Source organism: Bos mutus, chromosome 28 (assembly GCF_027580195.1).
Source record: "Bos mutus isolate GX-2022 chromosome 28, NWIPB_WYAK_1.1, whole genome shotgun sequence".
NCBI lineage: Eukaryota > Metazoa > Chordata > Mammalia > Artiodactyla > Bovidae > Bos > Bos mutus.
The window spans coordinates 36,736,343-36,756,035 of record NC_091644.1 but is presented as its reverse complement, the minus strand read 5'-3'; the positions used below and the strand labels follow the sequence as shown (position 1 = coordinate 36,756,035).

Below are 19,693 nucleotides of genomic sequence, written 5' to 3'. Positions count from 1 at the left end.
TATTATTGCAATATACGTCATAGTTTGCACAGACTTTTATGCATAATTCACTTTAAAAGTATACAGTATATAGTCTGATGGTTTTTTTTTTTTTTAAAAGGCTTTTGGACTAAAGTATTCCTCAGACCCTTACCTCGTCAGGTCACTAAGATTCTGTTAGATTCTAAGTATAGTTGACGTCTAGGAAGCTAATTGCAACTCACGTGTTGAAATTTATAATGCAGCAGAATGTCAGCAGACTACACAGTAGGTAGTTGGTTCCTTACAGTGTTGAGAAGCACAGATGGTTGGTTCCTCAAAGAATCTCTTAAATTTTGCCAAAATGTAATCCTCCTTTCAACAGGGTGCTGATGTACACACTTCAATACGTTGATAACGTTAAAAACATGGATAGAATTGACTTACACTATTAAACCTTCCCTTCTGTATTCAGAGATTTTTGCATAGTTTGTCAGCCCAGTGAATCTAATAGCCATTACCTCGAAACTTCAGTAAGACTGCACCTTTTCCAGCTTACTGAACATTTGTGACTGAACAAAGAAGTTCTTAAGAGGGGATGAATAACAGGTATCCCTGCATCTTTGAGCCAGAACATCTATGCGGAATTCTAACAGTTTTATTTTAGTTTCCAACCATATTAAAATTATACCCTTTGTTTTTAAATAGCTCTGAAAGCAGCCTACTGGAAGCTGCTTGTTTAAAAAGGTATTAATAGTAGCATTGCAATATCCTATAGCATGATGCCTGCCTTTTAAGTCATGGGAAAGGGCATGTTCCAGACAGCTCCTTGTAAGTTGTCTTTCATCTAAGTGAAGCACAGGTCATAAAAATAGTTCCCCAACCATAAGTGCCATTCTAAAGATCTCCAAGACTCTCTCTATATATATGGCCTGCAGGTATAAAACTGCCTGTAATTAGACGCTGTACATGGTTGTGTCAGGGAGGTTAAGTACTGAGGAAGTATTATTACCAAAGAGAAAGTACCATATTTTGGGACAGAGGGAGGGGCAGGTGAAAAGGAACTTAGTAAGTTCTGTCCTCATGGAGAAACCCATTTCTGATATCTTACTTCCCAGTTTGGCCTTCAGAAATAACTCATCTCTGGGCATTGACTTCATAGGGATCAAGTCTGCTTTTCTTACCCTGATGGTATTTAAAATCAGAATTTCAAGTTTTCAGGGGGTCACAATAGGGTTTTTCTTGTGTATGGGATACCTTCACCCTGCATAATCACACAACAACTTCTTTGCTTTCCAATATGTGGAAGAATTTGGGTTACATATTTAAAATAGTTACTGCCAGGGAAAACTCTACAGTCAAGCAAAATTTGCACTGATAATTCAGGTTGCCTTAAAATATTATAAGCTGTTATTCTAAATAGCTTTAAGAACACCCTACTTCTCATACTATTTTCGTTAATGATACTTAGAATTTAAAGGCAGACTCAGAAAATGCTTAAAAATCCTCTAAGTCATGCTTTCAGGAAGTACTGCAGTTCTTCAGTATGAGGTCATTGAAGGGTAGATATATATTTTAAAACATTACTAAAATCATACAAGTCCTATACTTATCCTATGACATACAAATATTTTATTATTCTGTTGTTGTTGCCAGGAAGATTGAAATACTCAGCATTAACTGATAGTCTGTTTTTATGATTAAGCTGCTAGTACTATTTGAACTATTATTTTTATTGGAAAAGATAAAAATGTCCTAAGTGCCTGTTTTTCTCTTCCCTTTTAAAAGTAATGCTAAAGTACAATTGTAAACACATCTAGAATATAAAAAAACTGTGATTGTAACAAACTCTCTCTCATAGTAAATGATCACTTTTACTCTGAAATGTTGCACGTATGGTATGGAAAGGAAAATTAAGTTTCCCTTAAATTTCTATTTACTTGTGCTGCCAAGTACACTAACAGCCCTACTCCTAGGTGAAATACTAAAGGTCACGAGAAGACAAGAAATGGAGATTATTGGTTCCAAAATACCCAAACATCCTCTTGTTTTAAGGCAACATGATGAAATTACCCCCTCCCCACCCATAATGTGAAAGTTTAAGAATGGGGTAGAGGCCATATCACCAAAAATTTTGTACCGTCATTTAGCTAAGTCTGATTGAACACTAAAAGGCTGCATATTTCTTGTGCATCCACTGGAAATATACACAATAGGATTAATTATGGTGTTAACTGTCTAAAGAATGCCAACTGGTTTGTATACAGGCAGACCTTGGAGATTGCAGGTATGGTTCCAAACCACTGCAGTAAAGCAAAATACTGCACAAATGTGAATCACAAATTTGGTTTCCCAGTGCATAAAACGGATTTTCCTTGTAGGTCCAGTGGTTAGGGCTTTGCCACTGCAGTGGGTGAGGGTTCATTCCCTGGTCGGGGAGCTAAGACTCCACATGCCGAGTAGCCAAAAAACCAAAACATAAAAAACTGAAGTGATATTGTAACAAATTCAATAAATAACAATGGTCTACACTTTAAAAAAAATTACGTTTATACTTTTAAGTGTACAGTAGCATTATATAAAAAACAATGCACATACCTTAATTAAAAAATATTTTACTGCTAAAAAACGTTAACCATGATCTGAATCTTCAGCAAGTCATAGTAGTAACAAAGATCACTGATCACATATTACCATGACAATAATAATGAAAAACATTTGAAATATTGTGAGAATTACCAAAATGTGACACAGAGACACCAATGCGGTTGGGAAAATGGCATCGGAAGACTTGAGCACATAGGCTTGCCTCAGACCTTCAGTTTATAGAAAATGCGGTATCTGCAGTGCAGTTAACGTGAAGCACAGTAAAATGAGGTCTGCCTGTAGATATCTTTCATTGGCTTTTTTCCCTTTCTACAGTGAACCCATTTAATTGAGCTGATGATGAAAACATCCAGTGTGTTCACACACAACCGTGGACTCTAAGAAGTTTTGATTCTGACAATAAACACACATCAATCACATTTAGCTATGCCAGTTCTTTCTTGAATATGTCAGGCAGTGTTAATGACTATGCTGGCTATTGTGTTTAGCTGCTTACATCAGGCACACTTGCTAATGTATCCCCAAATTTTCTCTTTATCAAAATCCAAAAGAACTGCTCTTTGTTGGCCTTGAACAATTAACCCTATTTAAGAGGAAAGGAGGAAGAATTAGTAAATCCTAGAGCGTGAGAAGTACTCTGAGAAGGTTCTCATTTGCATTTACATAGTTATTACAAGAATATTGCTTTTACTTTGACAATAAAGATGAACTTGTATTAGAACTAAATGGGTCTAAATATTTGAAGCTGTCAAGATTTCCAAGAAACTTTAAAAAAAAACAAAAAACTTGCTTTGCTTTAGATTACTGCATGATAAAATATAGATTAGCATAAGGCTGATCAAAGACACATCTAATATGTATTTCTAATTTTTATCCCATATAGGTGAGAATTTTGTTAATTAAAAGCATTGTTAACTGTGCGTAATATTAAGACTTTTCATAGTGCAGATGGAGGAGCTTTTGGAAATGATCAAGCTAAATAGTGGAATTCTCAGACTACAAACTGATTAAAGTGAGGACACATTTAACATTTTTTTAAGGGACAGTGAGGGTAAGGAAGTGGAATTAAGTGTTTATTCAACACTTCAGTTCAGTTCAGTCACTCAGTCGTGTCTGACTCTCTGTGACCCCATGAATTGCAGCACGCCTGGCCTCCCTGTCCATCACTTACTATGTGCTAAACCCTGGGCTTGGTATTTGTGGGTCCAGTCAGCACAGTCCTTACATTAACCCTGCTCTTGGGCCTAAGCAGGCATGTATGAAGAGCCCTTGCATGAAAGGGTCAAAATACCTGAACATCAGCTAATGTCATCCATGTGCTCCCAACCTAGGTAACTGTGTGCATTCCCCATTCCTGTCACCCAGGTCCTCTGGGCCTGGGCACTGATGTGTGCTCATTCCGAGTGGGGTTCTGAGACTAAAACCCCTACTTGATGACCTGGCAGCCAGAGTCCTCAGGTGCAAGCCCATTGACTCAAGAGCTCCTAATGGTATCTGCCTAGTTTCTCCAAAGCTGGGTTCCTTCCCTCTGTCCCTCGACCTGGGGCTGGATCTCTCCTCTGTTTTCCCTGCCAGCATTCCTTCTTTAGCCTCCAAGTCTGATCTGTTCTGTTGACAGGTCAGAGGCTGCCCTGCCATGTAGAATATCAGACTCTTCATCTGTAGAACAGATTCTCCCTCTGAACTTTAAAAGCCCACTCCAAACTTGAGATGAGTGGGCTGATCTCTTCAGCTAGGTCTGTGACCTGTTTCTTTTTAGCCTGTATGACCTCCAAAATCTGTCTCTTTCTCCACTGATTCCTGTCACTCTGATCCTTCTTGACTCTGACCCTCTATTTCCCATGAACCTTGCTAAGCTACAACAGTCCGTCCTGTCTCTTTGCAGTCATAAGTACCCTTAAAGGATTAACTGAAGTATAAACGGGGTACATTTAGCATAAACAGATGCAGCTTTACCAGCACCTTTCAGTTGATGCCACTGTATATCCCTTGGTGCATTCACTAGCCCAGAGTCTGGGCTTCAGGCCTGCAGACTGAAAACCTGTCAAAAAGAACAGAAAGAACACCTACCCATTTGGAGATACGGTCTGTGAAGGAAATCAGCATGGGTAACTTAAATAATAGAATGATGTGTGGTGAATGCTGACTCTGCCCTGACCAAGGGGTGGTAGGTAGAATTGTTTTAATTGATTTTAATCGATCTGTGACAAATTGATGGCACTTTCAAGCAGACACTAAGATTCATTCACAGTTCTTCAGTCACTCAGTCATGTCTGACTCTTTGTGACCCCATGGACTGCAGCACACCAGGCTTCCCTGTCCTTCACTATCTCCCGAAGTTTGCTCAGATTCATGTCCATTGAGTTGGTAATGCCATCCAACCATCTCATCCTCTGCCCCCTTCTCCACCTGCCCTCAATCTTTCCCAGCATCAGGGTCTTTTCTCATGAGTCGGCTCTTCGCATCAGGTGGCCAAAGTATTGGAACTTCAGCTTCAGCATCAGTCCTTCCAGTGGTTTGATCTCCTTGCTGTCCAAGGGGTTCTCCAGAGTCTTCTCTAGCACAATTAGAAAGCATCAATTCTTCAGTACTCAGCCATATTTATGGTCCAACTCTCACATCCATATATGACTACTGGAAGAACCACCGCTTTGTCTGTACAAGCCTGTGTCAGCAAAGTGATGTCTCTGCTTTTTAATATGCTAAGTTTGTCATAGCTTTTCTTCCAAGGAGCCAGTGTCTTTTAATTTCATGGCTGCAGTCACTGTCTGCAGTGATTTTGGCATGGAGGGTACCTTCTGCACTAGACAAGTTTCTATGTTACCTATTCCTCTTCTATTAAAATACAGTTGATTACTGAACATTATGAAGGTTAGTGGGGGCTGAGGCCCAGGGAGTCAAATCCATGTATAACTTTATAATCAGCTCTCTCTAGCTGTAGTTCCAAATCTGTAGATTCAGCCAACCGCACATTAGGCAGTGCTGTAGCCCCTATGTATATATTGAAGAAAACCCGTGTTTCCAAGTGGACTCATGCAGTTCCAACCCATGTTGTTCAGGGGTCAACTGTATTCTTTCTCTGGGTGTATTCTTATGATAAACTAGATATAACCCAGTGAGGTTACGGAATTCTTAAGTTACCTGAAGGCAGGGATATTTGTTTTGTTCACTGCTATATGTCCAGCTCCTACAAGAGCGAGCAAATACTCAGATCCTGTTATTCTGACAAGTTATTGGGGTTTTTTAAGGTGACTTTTTACACTTGCATTTTTATCCACTGCATATAGATTTTATAAGTTTAATACTCATTTAAGGGCCCCTCCCTGTTTTTTCATGAATCTTTGACAGATATCTAACTTTTGTACAAAGAATCCATAATGGAATAAAAAAGAAAGTAAGGATTGTATAGCAAGATCATTCTGAAATCATTCTTAGAAGCTGAGTCTCAACTGCATGTTCTGTCTCTTTGTCCTTACCTGTTTGGGCACTGGCAAATAGAATACTGATGTGATTACCACAGCAGGTAGTAAAAAGTAGATATTTTCTCAAGTGAAGTATAAAAAGGACAGTGACATATTGTGGTTAAAAGTGCAACCCTCCAAACACTTGAGGTGGTCAGAGTTTTAGCATCATTCATATGTTAAAGGATTTTTTTTTTCTTTGAAGCGTTAATGGAACAAATAAGAACAGCTTTAAAAAGTTATTTTAAAGGGGTGTGGGGAAAGACTGAGGGGACCACTGTAATAGCTATTAAAACCTAGGCCCTGAGTAATTAAAACAATGTGAAACAGGTACAGGAGTAACAGACCAATGGAATAGAGAACCTAGAATTTTAGATATGATTACACATAGCATCTCAAACTAGTGAGGAAAAGATGCATGGTGCTGGAATAACTGGGTAATCACCTGGGGGAAAAATAGGTTGGATACTTAATTTGCACTTTATACTGGGATACACTCCAAGGAATCAAAATATAGATCTAAAAAAATAAAACCATCAATGTTCTAGAAGAACATACAGATGAACTATTGCTGTGAACAAGGCATTCTTAACTATCAAAGTCCAGAAGTCACTAAAAAAATCAATAAATTAGACTGCAGAAAAATTTTTTTAAAAATCCATGACAAAACCACCATAAGCAAAGTCAGAAGACAGACAACAAATTGGGGGGGAAAAGTGTACAGCTTCTTATAGACAGAGGATTAACAGGGGTGTGCATGCTCAGTAGTGTTCAACTCTTTGTGACCCCATGGACTGTAGTCCACCAGACTCCTCTGTCTATGAGATTTCCCAGGCAAGAAATGGGTTGCCATTTCCCTCCGGGGGATCTTCCTAACCCAGGGATTAAACTCACATCTCCTTGCATTGGCAAGTGGATTCTTTACCACTGAGCCACTTGGGAAGCCCCCAGAGGATTTATATCCCTGACAAATAAAACACTTTTAGAAATTGATAAGATCAATAGTGCAGTAGAAAAATGGGAAAAAGATACAAACACAAAAGGAAATTATACAGATAAACAATAAACCTTAAACAAATGAAAGGTAGTAAGCCTTACCTGTGATAAGGAAAAAACTAAAACACACTGATATATCATTTTGCAGCTTATCAGGATAGCAAAAATCCAACATTTTAATAATACTCATGTTGGTCAGGTTGTGGGCAAGCAGGCATTGTTTTAAATTGCACACAAGTGTCATCTGGTAACCATCTCCTGTGGAGGGCATATACTAATATTTTTCACAATTACAAATGCACATGGTCTTTGACCTAAAAATTCCATCTGCAAGAATTTAGACTATAAGTACATATTTACATATGTGTAAAATGACATATAGAATGTCTGGAAACAATCCAAATGCCCATTAATAGAAGACTGGCTAACTAAACAATTGTACATTCAAATGTGAAGTGTGAAGTGTGAATGTCGCTCAGTCGTGTCCAACTCCTTGCAACCCTATGGACCATATAGTCCATGGAGTTCTCCAGGCCAGAATGCTGGAGTGGGTAGCCTTTTCCTTCTTCAGGGGATCTTCCCAACCCAGGGATCAAACCCAGGTCTCCCGCATTGCAGACGGATTCTTTACCAGCTGAGCCACAAGGGAAGCCCAAGAATATTGGAGTGGGTAGCCCATCCCTTCTCCAGCAGATCTTCCTGACCCAGGAATCAAACCAGGGTCTCCTGCATTGCAGGCGGATTCTTTACCAACTGAGCTATGAGGGAAGCCCTGTACATTCATATAATGGAATAATAAGCAGTTATCTTAAAAAAAGAAGAGTGATTAAGTTATCCATTGACATGGGAAGACTGCCAAGAAAAACTAAGTGAAAAAAAGCAAACAGTATGTATATACCACCACTCTTTGGGTAAAAGTGAGGGATAAAATGAGACTTTCCATTTGTATTTGTTTGTATATGCCTTAAAAATGTATAGATGGAAATATAAGAAACCAAGAACAGAGGTTATTTGTGGTAAGGGCGGGGGAAGGATGTGCAGTATGGAAAGTCAGGCCAAAGTCAGAAAGAAGACATTCCACTGTATAGCTTTTTATATTTTTTGGTTTTTGAACTATGTGAATGTATTAGTTATTTAAAAAATTAAATAAAGTATATTTTAAAACCTTTATGAGATTCAGTACAAGTCAAAAGATACTAAAAGCTCCCCAAGTTTTAGTTGATTGGTAATAAGCCAGTTTCTGAAATAACACAAATGTACCACATTCTGAGCAGTTTCAAGTTCTAGTCCCACAACCTAGAATATGAATGTGGACAAATTACTTAGCCTCTCTTCTCCTCAGTTTTCTGATTTAAAAATAGAGAAGTTAATTGTACCTACCTGCTAGGGCTCCTGAGAAGATAAATAACCCATGCAAAGCCCTTCAACAGTGGCTGCCAATGCTTGCAATTATGATTTTAAAAAGGAAACAACCACAGAGTACTTATTTTCTCTCTTCTCTACCAATTATAACCAAATTTTCATCTCATAAAAGGAAACATTTAAAAGGGGTTTAAAAAAAAACAGGATAGGAAGATTGCAGAAACATTTACTTTAATTCACATTTTCTGTAATCTTGTGGGTACAACAGCAAATCATTTGGAATTCTGTTCAAAATCAAAGCTGCACCTGTAGATGTTACTTCAAATAGAATACACATAAACCTGGTATGTGTCTGTGTTGTTTTTGTTTTCCCAAATAATTTCCATGATACCATGCACCCAGTCTGTGTATTTTGGTGAATAGCTATGGTTTCTGCAGGTACTTCAGTTTGCAAAACTGCTGGGAGGCTTACTGTGAACTGTTCCCAAATTTCCAGGTGAAGGCAATGCTGATGGAGATCAAAATAGCTGTCCTTGCTTATATACAGTGGCACCTAGGTAAAGTTGGAGAATATGGCACAGTGTTTCACAGACATACAGAGATTACAAGTGTTGAACAACTCACAACGTTAAAGTGTCAAAATAAAACACTTGACTTATCAAATTTCAAAACTGTAAAAAACCATTCTAATAGTCTGTCTCATCCTCCTTGTAATCTAAGAATCAACACAAGAGAAACATTTAAGTTTATCAGTTTTAATACAGAGAATTTCTAATTTACACAGATGTCACTTAAGGGGGAAAAAAAAAAACTCACGCTACTAAAGGAAGGAATATGTTCCTTCTCTTCATTTTCATTACTTTGTCAGCTGGTACAATCATTTCTGTCAAGTTATATTATCAAGTGCTGGATTTTTAAATTAGGTGATGAGATAAAGACAAAATGCCAAGAGGTATTGCCATCCAAGCATTGTCACAATGCAGTCGGTACTGTAATATCACTTCACAATAAAAAGTAGGAGTTGGAAAAAAGTTTATATCACAGGGATCATAAAACATCACCAGGCTCACAAAACAGAGATTTCTATCACATTCATTTAAGAAATACACACATACACAAAAATGTAGGTTCCCCCCCACAATCTCGTTTATGGTAAAGTTAATCAAATAGATTTCAGCTTAAGACTACTTCATTTGTTTATTTTCTTGATAGTGAAAGATCTGTTAAAACCTTTAAAAGAATTTTTTACCCTAACTAGACTTTTTAAGTCCTAGAACTCACTCTAAGACACAATTTTAACTAAGCTTGAAACAAATCACAGTAAAGAAAACAAATGGAAATGACCAAAGATTTTTTCCAGGAAATAGAACTTAAACAACAGCTTTTATCTTTAACTGGGAGAATGGTGAAGTAACACTACCAAAAAGATTTTTAAACTTACAGTAATAATAGACAAAGTGCAAAACATTCACATTTTCTTAGACTTTGAAAAACACTAAGAATAATTCTTATTAATTTACTAGCAAGATTACCTAGATATTCAACTTTTTAGACAAATTTACCTTAAGGTCCCCCTTTCCCACCAGACAGTACTTGTATCCCTAAAAATGAAAAGAAAAAGTGGAGGAGGCTCCAACCAAATCAGTCTGTTTTATTCAACAAAAATATACCACCACCACCATCAACAACATGAAAACTCCAGGTCTACAAGGGTTAGAAATTGGGTAAGAAAGTATCTAGTGAGCTCTTACTCCCCCCCAATTATATCCCTCCAAGGGATAGCTACATATGTTTAAAGGGGGGATGAACCAACTAAGCACAAGTATGCCACTAAACCATCAATGAAGACATTTCAGACTTTGGCAGGATAAGATGTGGATTTAAGAGCACTTATTTACTTCATAAAAGACTGATACCCGCATTACTTCTACACAGTTGCAACCTTCCAAATTAATCACATTATATATACACTAACACCTTTAACAATAATCAATATTTTAAATATTAAAGATATTTAAATCCAAGGCTTAGAAAATGACAATTTAGGACTTATAAAGTCATCTGTTGGTACAAGTTGCAAGTTCATTTATATACAAAGAACTAAAAAAGAAAAGGTAGGGAAAAAGGAAGCTTACAGAAGTATGAACTAACTATTTAAATACCAAAGAAGATCAAGTTGAGAGAGGATTGCATAGACTATAGTCAAAAATAAAATCCTTTAAAAATGCTTACTTTAAAATAGTAAGTTTTGTGTATATAATGTCTCCAACTGGTGTTATAAATCCATATAATCCCATTCAAATTTTATCAATATGGAAACTGTTAAGTATTTATGCCATTTTTGTTTTCTTAACAAAAATTCCTAAAGTTGGAGTAGGGGCAAAGAGACACAAAACCAACAGAAACTGTTTTCTAGGTTCTCAGTAAAGAATCCCCTTGAGCCAGCCCACTGCAGGCACAGGAGATCTGGATGGGTAGCACAGGGGACAGTACTGATTCACCTTTGCTGAAGGTATTTATTCGCCTTTAGACCAAAACAGAACAGCAACAACAACAGCAAGTAAAAATCTTAAAACAAATTGAAGCCTTGGGGATTCTTAGGTAACTACTGTCATTATACACTGAAAGGGTCATTCGTCACGCAGACACTTCCCTATGATAGATGGTGACACACAGAGCTAGGCAAGGCTAAATACATTTAAAAATCATTGACAAATTTTTGTTACTGATACTGGCCCTAAGCATCATTTGCTCTCTAGCTCTCCTTTTCCATAACAGACTGTTAACAGTGTTACTCGGATGGAGACATAGACATTTTTAAGTTTGACTACTGGAAATAAAGAACAGAATAAACACAAAGCCAATTCTTTGTGAATTGCTGTTCAGAATATATTCAACAGATGGTAACACATGGAATTAAACACAGAATTAGTATAACTTACATGTTTTAAAAGTATATACTTCATTTATAAATATCTCTAGTTGATAATCTATTAAGAAGCATAAATATTCAAGTGAACATTTGAATTTTCTCTTTAAGAGCTCAGAATTCTTGAAGTCTGATTAGTCTCCTTTTGCTGAAATGTCCAAGACTAAAAAGGCTTCACACAGTCACTTTATGTCTCTAATTAGACATATAAAAGCCTCTATTACCTACTGTGTTGTAATAAAACTTTGAAATTCTGTAACTCTCTTATACTTGTAGAAAGCCTACAAGAGAAAAAAAAAGCATATTAGTACAGCTAATAGGATGTGTACACATTTCATATTATTGATGCTGTCATATGGACTATAATTTGAAAGCAAATTGAAAATAAAATAATGTTTCACTGAACAATGAAGCTTCCATTTTTTAAAGCATATGCTATAATTATTAAAGACTGGCAAAACAGAGCTGTAGTTTGTTACTTTTGATTTAGAAGGGGCAAAGTTACTTCCTATTAGCAACAAATTCTAGATCAATGATGGAATTACAATAAAGAATCTCAAATCATTTACATTTGGCCTTAAAAATTCATTTTGCACTCTCCTCTGTAAATGTCCAATTCTTTCTTATTGCTCCCCAAACATGGATTTGTTTCAACACAAACACTGATCTGTTTTAACACAAAGGTGCAGATTCTATTTATCTGTCTACTGTTGAATCCCTGTGCCCTCCAGCCACCTGTATTTATTTGTTGCTGTTAGTCACTTATTCGTGTCCAACTTTTTGATCCTGTAGACTGTAGCCCACCAGGCTCCTCTGTCCATGGAATTTCCCAGGCAAAGAACACTGGAGTGGGTTGCCATTTCCTTCTCCCGGGACCCATGTTTATAGTGTTCAATAAATAATTACTGGCTGACTGAATGAATGAATAAAATACTTCTGAGCCCAAACTCAGAAGTAAAACTCTGAAATGGGAATCATTAAAAAAGAAATCCTATAAGCTCAATTATCCTTATGTACAATTCAGGTTTATACAATAAAAATCTAACATTTTTCTTTCTGTAACTTAAGATGATATAGAATACAGTACTGAGCCTTTATTTTTGTTTTTTGTTTTTTTTTTTTGAGCCTTTAAGTACATAATAAGTAATAACTTTTCTTATATTGAGAGCTTAAGGTATGGTAGGCAATGTTCTGAGCCCATCACACATGTAATCTCATTAATTGTAAACAAAACAAAAAACTCTACAAAGTAGATAAAATTAATCCTGATTTTATATTTTAAGAATACGGTGCATGCTAAGTTGCTTCCATTGTGTCGGATTCTTTGCGACCCTATGGACCACCAAGCTCTTCTGTCCAAGGCATTCTCCAGGCAAGAACACTGGAGTGAGTTGCCATGCCCTCCTTCAGGGGATCTTCCCGACCCAGGGCTCAAACCCATATCTCTTAGGTCTCCTGCATTGGCAGGCAGGTTCTTTACCACTACTGCTACCTGGGACGCCCATTTAGGAATACTGAGGCTTAAATAAATCAAGTAATTTTCTCAGGGTCACTCAGGTAGTGGGTAGGATTCTAACCAGCTCATCAGATCCCAGGACCATACGGCCTCTCAAAAAAAAATCTATGTTCTCTATGGTCTCAAAAATATTTTCTTTATACTCTTACAAGCTGTAGATGAACAGAAAATGAATTCTTACTCAAATCCTCAGAATATTAGAGAAGTGAAAATGTTTATTAGGAGAAAATATGATTATTAAGCAAAATAAATGTGTAAAATAATTTTCTGCACCTCAAAGTACCCATTAAAAAAACAAAAACAAAAACTATCATATGAAGATACGGTAGAGACCAAGGCCCTTAACTAAAGAAAAGAGAGCTCAGTAAAGAGCAGCAGTTGAAAAAAGTATGCTCAAAGTCTGATTTAGATACAAAACTGGGGAGTATCAGAAAACTCAAGGTTTTATACAAGCTAACATTTTACCAGGAGAGTACAGACTCAGCAGCACGGTGTGGGACCTGTCTGTGTGAAGATGCATCCAAGAGCTCACACGTTATGACACAGGAGGGAGTGCCCACACTCCCTGTTACTATTCTCAGACAGACACAGCATGGCTGCATCCATCTACTGCTTCACTGGTACTTTCAGAGGGACACTAAAATACGCTGTAAGACTCAACAGGTCACTAATCCCCTATCTATTTGTACCCAGGAAAATAAACCACTTGATAGAAATGCTGAAACTGTCAAAAATTGGCTGCTAGTGTAGGAAAGACATTTGCAGAGTATTCAAAATAAAGAAAGCACATTTCCCAGCATTCTGTGGCCAGAACCAAAAACAGCGCTCATGTATGTCTCTGCCCACTAGCATTATGGACACAGCAATGCTGCGCTGGGTGCCCTAGCTGAGGTAGGACTGTATTATATAGGTTGTTAGACCAAGAAAACTCCCAGTTCACATAAGAACGAGTGCACAAACTCCCCAAAGTATAACACAATAATTGTGTGGTTAGTGCAACCAAAATCATTTACTATATAAATGAACTGATAATCAGGTGGAAGATACAATGAACAGATCTGATTAACAATTATTAAGAGTAACTGTAATATTTTTAAAGGAAAAAAATAAGAAATGTATAGAATACATATGAAGGAAACAATAAAACTTGATGAAGAGAAAAAAGAATGGCTAAATTTTGGTATGTCCATGTAACAGAATATTGGCCTATATTAAAAACAGTGTTTATATATTTGAAAATTGCTAAAAGAGTAAATCTCAGAAGTTCTTATCATAAGAAAATATTCTGTAATTATGTATGGTGATGGATGTTAAGTAGGCTTATTGTGGTGATCATTTTGCAACATATACCAATACCGAATCATTATGTTACACACCTGAAACTAATATAATGCTGTATATATCAAGTACACACTAAGGAAAAAAAGAATGCTTATGAAAAAATAATATTGGGAAATGATTACAACATAATGCCAAGTAAAGAAGGATAAGAAAGGATACAAAATGTGTAAGTAGTGAGAAAATACACATTAAAAATACAACAAATGTTGAAATAGTTCTAAGTGGTAGGCATATGGATGATTTTTACATTTATTTACTAAATTATACTTTCACATGGTTTTCTAAATTTTCTATAATGACCATGAATTACTTTAATAATTAAGGGGAGAGAAAGATGAATATTTTAAAAGAGCTTTAAAAGCAGATGGCTGTTATTTGTTTTCCCTGGGAGGATAAGGGTGATTAAACTAGGCTGTTCCTTATTTGTGTAACCATCCCACCCTGAGTATCATAACCCTTAAGAAAAGAAAGGTTTCTCACATCTAGACTAGTCATAAAAAAATGAGACAGATTTGTAAGTGCTGAACATATTAGAGCACTAAACTCCCAGCGGTGTCTGTAAATTACCATCACTACCACCCCTATTGCCATGGACTTGAGAGAGCATCTTGTAATTTTAAAAGTGTCACATGGAACCTTATTTTATCTTCATGTTAACTTCTTGGGAAAGATTTTTACTTATCTTCATGGTACAGAGAAAGGAAACAAACTGGAAGAAAGGAATGATGTACCTGAGCTCATGCTGCCAGTAAATGGCAGCGCCAGGATTCCAGAATGCTAATATCTGACTGAGTCCAGTACTCTCTAGAGAGCAATAAAAGGTAAAACAGCCTCTGTGGAAAATTCTGAAAGAGATGGGAATACCAGACCACCTGACCTGCCTCCTGAGAAACCTGTATGCAGGTCAAGAAGCAGCAGTTAGAACTGGACATGGAACAACAGGCTGGTTCCAAATCGAGAAAGGAGTACATCAAGGCTGTATATTGTCACCCTGCTTATTTAACTTATATGCAGAATACATCATGAGAAATGCCAGGCTGGATGAAGCACAGGCTGGAATCAAGATTGCAGGGAGAAATATCAATAACCTCAGACACTCAGATGACACCACCCTTATGGCAGAAAGTGAAAAAGAACTAAAGAGCCTCTTGATGAAAGAGAAGAGGAGAGTGAAAAAGCTGGCTTAAAACTCAACATTCAGAAAACGAAGATCATGGCATCCAGTCCCATCACTTCATGGTAAATAGATGGGGAAACAATGGAAACAGTGACACACTTTATTTTGCGGGGCTCCAAAATCACTGCAGATGGTGACTGCAGCCATGAAATAAAAGATGCTTGCTCCTTGGAAGAAAAGCTATGACCAACCTAGACAGCATATCAAAAAGCAAAGACATTACTTTCCCGACAAAGGTCCTTCTAGTCAAAGCTATGGCTTTTCCAGTAGTCATGTATGGATGTGAGAGTTGGATTATAAAGAAAGCTGAGCACCAAAGAACTGATGCTTTTGAACTGTGGTGCTGGAGAAGACTCTTGAGAGTCCCTTGGACAGCAAGGAGGTCAAACCAGTCAATTCTAAAGGAGATCAATCCTGAATATTCATTGGAAGGACTGATACCGAAGCTGAAGCTCCAATACATTGGCCACCTGATGTGAAGAACTGACTCACTGGAAAAGATCCTGATGCTGGGAAAGATTGAAGGCTAGAGGAGAAGGGGATGACAGAGGATGAGATGGTTGGCTGGCATCACCGACTCAATGAACATGAGTCTGAGTAAGCTCTGGGAGTTGGTGATGGACAGGTAAGCCTGGCTGCTGCAGTCCATGGGGTCCAAAGAGTCAGACATGACTGAGCAACTGAACTGAACTGAGCTAGAGAACTGAAGCTGGAAGGGCTGCATTTGTGAATATTCCTTATGAGACTGAGAGAAATTCTGAGGAAGTTGATATCTGGTTCTTTCTCAATTTAATTTTATTTAGATTTAAATATATTTAAAGAAGCAGATTCACAGCTACAGAGAACTAGTGGTGACCAGTGATAGAGAGGAAAGGGAAAGGGACAATATAGGGGTAACAAGTTAAAGGTACAAACTATTATATATAAAATAAACTACAAGGATACACTGTACAACACAGGAATACAGCCAACATTTTATAATAACTATAAACGCAGTTGTTGTTGTGTGTTGTTGTTTAGTCACTAAGTCATGTCTGTCTCTTGCAACCCACGGACTGTAGCCCGCCAGGCTACTCTGTCCATGGAATTTTCCAAGCAAGAATACTGGAGTGGATTGCCATTTCCTTCTCCAGGGAATTCTCTGACCCAGGCATCCAATGCAGGTTTCCTGCATTGCAGGAGGATTCTTTACCATTTGAGCCACCAGGGAAGCCCATGAGAAGAGTTCTCACCTTCCAAAAGCATTTAAAAGAGCAACTATTTCCTGTCGAGTGAGTTGGAAGCCTTTAGATGGGCTGTTCTCTGGAAGCTTTTGGATTTCTTTTTCAGAGAATAATATCTTCAGGGCAGTTCCTAAACCCTGAGTCTAAAGAAAATAGTGATAAACTTGCAGTTAAATTCACATAATAATTGCTATAAAAGTTTAAAGAAACATTCAGTCATTGTGATGAGAAGGCAGGAAATTCAAATGAACTGAACTTTTCACCAAAATATTCAACTATGCAAAATATAGTTTCTACTTCTCACAGATTATGCATATGATAAATTTATTGAAGCTGTTAAGGAAACCTGAAAAGTTTAACCCTTTTGGATACACATCATACTATTCAAAATTACTAAAATGCCATTTTTTTAACCAAGAAAATATCACATTAGGATTAAAAGTGTTCAATATGTAACCTTGAAAGCATTCTTTCTAGTCCCTAGCAATTCAAAACTTAGAAATCATTATAAGTTCTTAGTGATACCTACACTTAATAATTTCTCAATTATTAGCACTAGAGAAAAAGAAAAATCTGATTTCAGTGTAGTCACCATTAAAAAATATTCCATCTCCTGACTTTCTATGACTTACTATCATCTTTGTAAAAAGATGACAGAAAATATCACACAAGCCTTTTTACATTGAAATATATAGGGAAATGGGCCTGCTGTGCAGACTTTCCTATTTTGTGACTAGGGGACCTCCTTCTTCTGATCACTGATGCCAAGTCAGTGATTATAATTTGATAATTAAGTTTTTTATATGATTACATTTTATCTTCTAAATAGGTATGTAAAATACCAATACAATCTATTTATAATCATCCAACTTCAGAAATCTGATATTGTACCAACAGAAACAGATATAATAAAACCAAAATCATTAACCTAGAATAACAGAAAAAACAACCTAACACACATACATTAATACACACTAATTTTTTTCATAAATGAAATAGCAAAACCACACTTTGGATCTCTATTTTTTTTTTAATTTTATTTTATTTTTAAACTTTACATAATTGTATTAGTTTTGCCAAATATCAAAATGAATCCATCACAGGTATACATGTGCTCCCCATGGATCTCTATTTCAATGAACAATGAGGACATTTTAACAAAAACTTTCAACTTCTCAGTGCAGAAATTTAAGGTTAGTAATAGTTTCAGAACAGAAAACAACACACAAACCTGTAACTTCCCCCATAATCTGCATTTGTCACATCCCACGCAGTCCATTATACGGGAGATATTCTTGAAATGTAACCGGAATTCCTCCTAATGTGCAGAAAATATTTTCATTCTAACTAGACATTAAAAATTAAACTGCATTTATCTGAATTCTAAAAACATTTTTAAGCTTATTAATGAATGAATTGTGTTTTTCAACAATGATGAAAATCATCTGGATTTGTACAGCATAGCATGCATATGAAATAGCTAACATTAATAGCATTTTATAAAATTCACTCCACATATTAATTCAACCAATTTTTTAATGAGAGGCTACTCCATGCAAAGCACCAACATGTTCACTGTGGGGGACACAAGAGTAAATCATGCACGGTTTTTACTTTGAAGGAGCTTAACTGCTGCTTCTATTTGATATCTGCATACAACCAGTGGCAAATACATCTACATTATGTTTTATTTATTTTGGATGCACTGCTTTGTGTAAGTGTAAATCAGACAGCTAGTCCTGGAGCAATGATCAATTCCCATGTCTCTCCTTAGGACTACCCCATATCTGTACACGTGCTCTGTCAGCATGGATGACCACAGTGTGTGGTCTCGCAGTCCCCCACGTTCGCTAAGGCTGCTTCTTCAGGGACACTCACTCACTGGATCCTTGAATGGTGCTGTATTAGCTCCCCACACAATTTGGTAACTCTTCTGCCTGTGATCTGTGCACAGGTTTCTGTAACACTAAGGTCAGCCTCAGCTTTTCTGAGAACAACACTAACTAAGAGAAAGTTTCCTCATCCTTTTCATTGGGCAAATGCAGAAAATAAACATCATTTTATTGTACTGAGGTAAATGTTTCATTGCAAAGAGCTGGAGTGAGTCACCTGAAAACTCTGGCCCATCAAAAGCCCAGCCCTGCTGCCCAAAGTGTTTGGAGGAATCTGTAGCTTGGCCAAAAGAAAGACAACAGAAACATTCCAAAAACTCCTTTGTGCTCCATTCTCAGAATTCACATGCTTTGGAGCAGATGGAAAAATGGATTTAAATTCTCCTTTATATACCTTTGAAAAGTAGCAAACCAAATTTCCAGCATTTTACACTTTAAAGCTAGTTGTGAAACTTTAGTCTGGTCTCAATCTTACCTTCCTCATCTATAAAAAAAGATACATAATTATAGTTGTCTTGATCAAAAGTATAAAATTTATATAAACATTTATAAAGTAGGAAGCATTAAAAAAATGAATTAACATTATGTTAAATACCATAATACTAATATACCTCTAAAACAACCATAAATCAAAACAGCCTTCCAAAACTAAAATACAGTGTGGCTAAACTACTTCATTTCAGAAATACTAAGCAACTCTGACTAATTTATTCATTCTTGTAGCATGTCTATATCTAAAATATGCTGGGGCCAAATAGGTTTCAGAATTCATAATTTGTCAGATTTTATTTTATTTTTTTTTTATTTGTCAGATTTTAGAAATAAATTACATAACACTGTTTATTATGAAACACCCCACTGGAGTATATGGCAACACCTTATAATCAAATATATGATTGTTTTTGTAGCAAAATGTAATAATAGTCATACAAAGCAGAATTTTTTAAAAAAACACTGTAACTATCTTTACATCAGTTCAGGTTAGACTTCCTTGGTGGCTCAGACGGTAAAGCGTCTGCCTACAATGAGGGAGACCTAGATTCAATCCCTAGGTCGGGAAGGTCTCCTGCAGAAGGAAATGGCAACCCACTCCAGTATTCTTGCCTGGAAAACCCCATGGATGGAGGAACTTGGTAGGCTACAGTCCATAGGGTGGCAAAGAGTTGGACACGACTGAGCGACTTCACTTTCACTTTCTATAACTATCTTTACATCAGTTCACGTTAGGTTT

At 36.8% G+C, this 19,693-nt stretch overlaps 1 protein-coding gene across 2 annotated transcripts in view; it reads right to left on the bottom strand.

The window, feature by feature from the left end:
• Positions 1 to 8,312: 8,312 nt before the first annotated feature.
• ERO1B (endoplasmic reticulum oxidoreductase 1 beta) overlaps positions 8,313 to 19,693 on the bottom strand; it is a 72,368-nt gene continuing 60,987 nt past the window's right edge. The window contains exons 14-18 of one of the 2 annotated variants that reach the window (XM_070364754.1): positions 17,802 to 17,888; positions 16,580 to 16,713; positions 11,538 to 11,594; positions 9,947 to 9,985; positions 8,313 to 8,937 (exon numbers count right to left, since the gene is read on the bottom strand). In XM_070364754.1, the coding sequence (XP_070220855.1) occupies positions 8,922 to 8,937; positions 9,947 to 9,985; positions 11,538 to 11,594; positions 16,580 to 16,713; positions 17,802 to 17,888 (333 nt within the window). In that variant the 3' untranslated portion in view covers positions 8,313 to 8,921. The remainder of the gene's footprint in view (positions 8,938 to 9,946; positions 9,986 to 11,537; positions 11,595 to 16,579; positions 16,714 to 17,801; positions 17,889 to 19,693) is intronic. The other variant, XM_070364755.1, reaches the window with a different exon arrangement.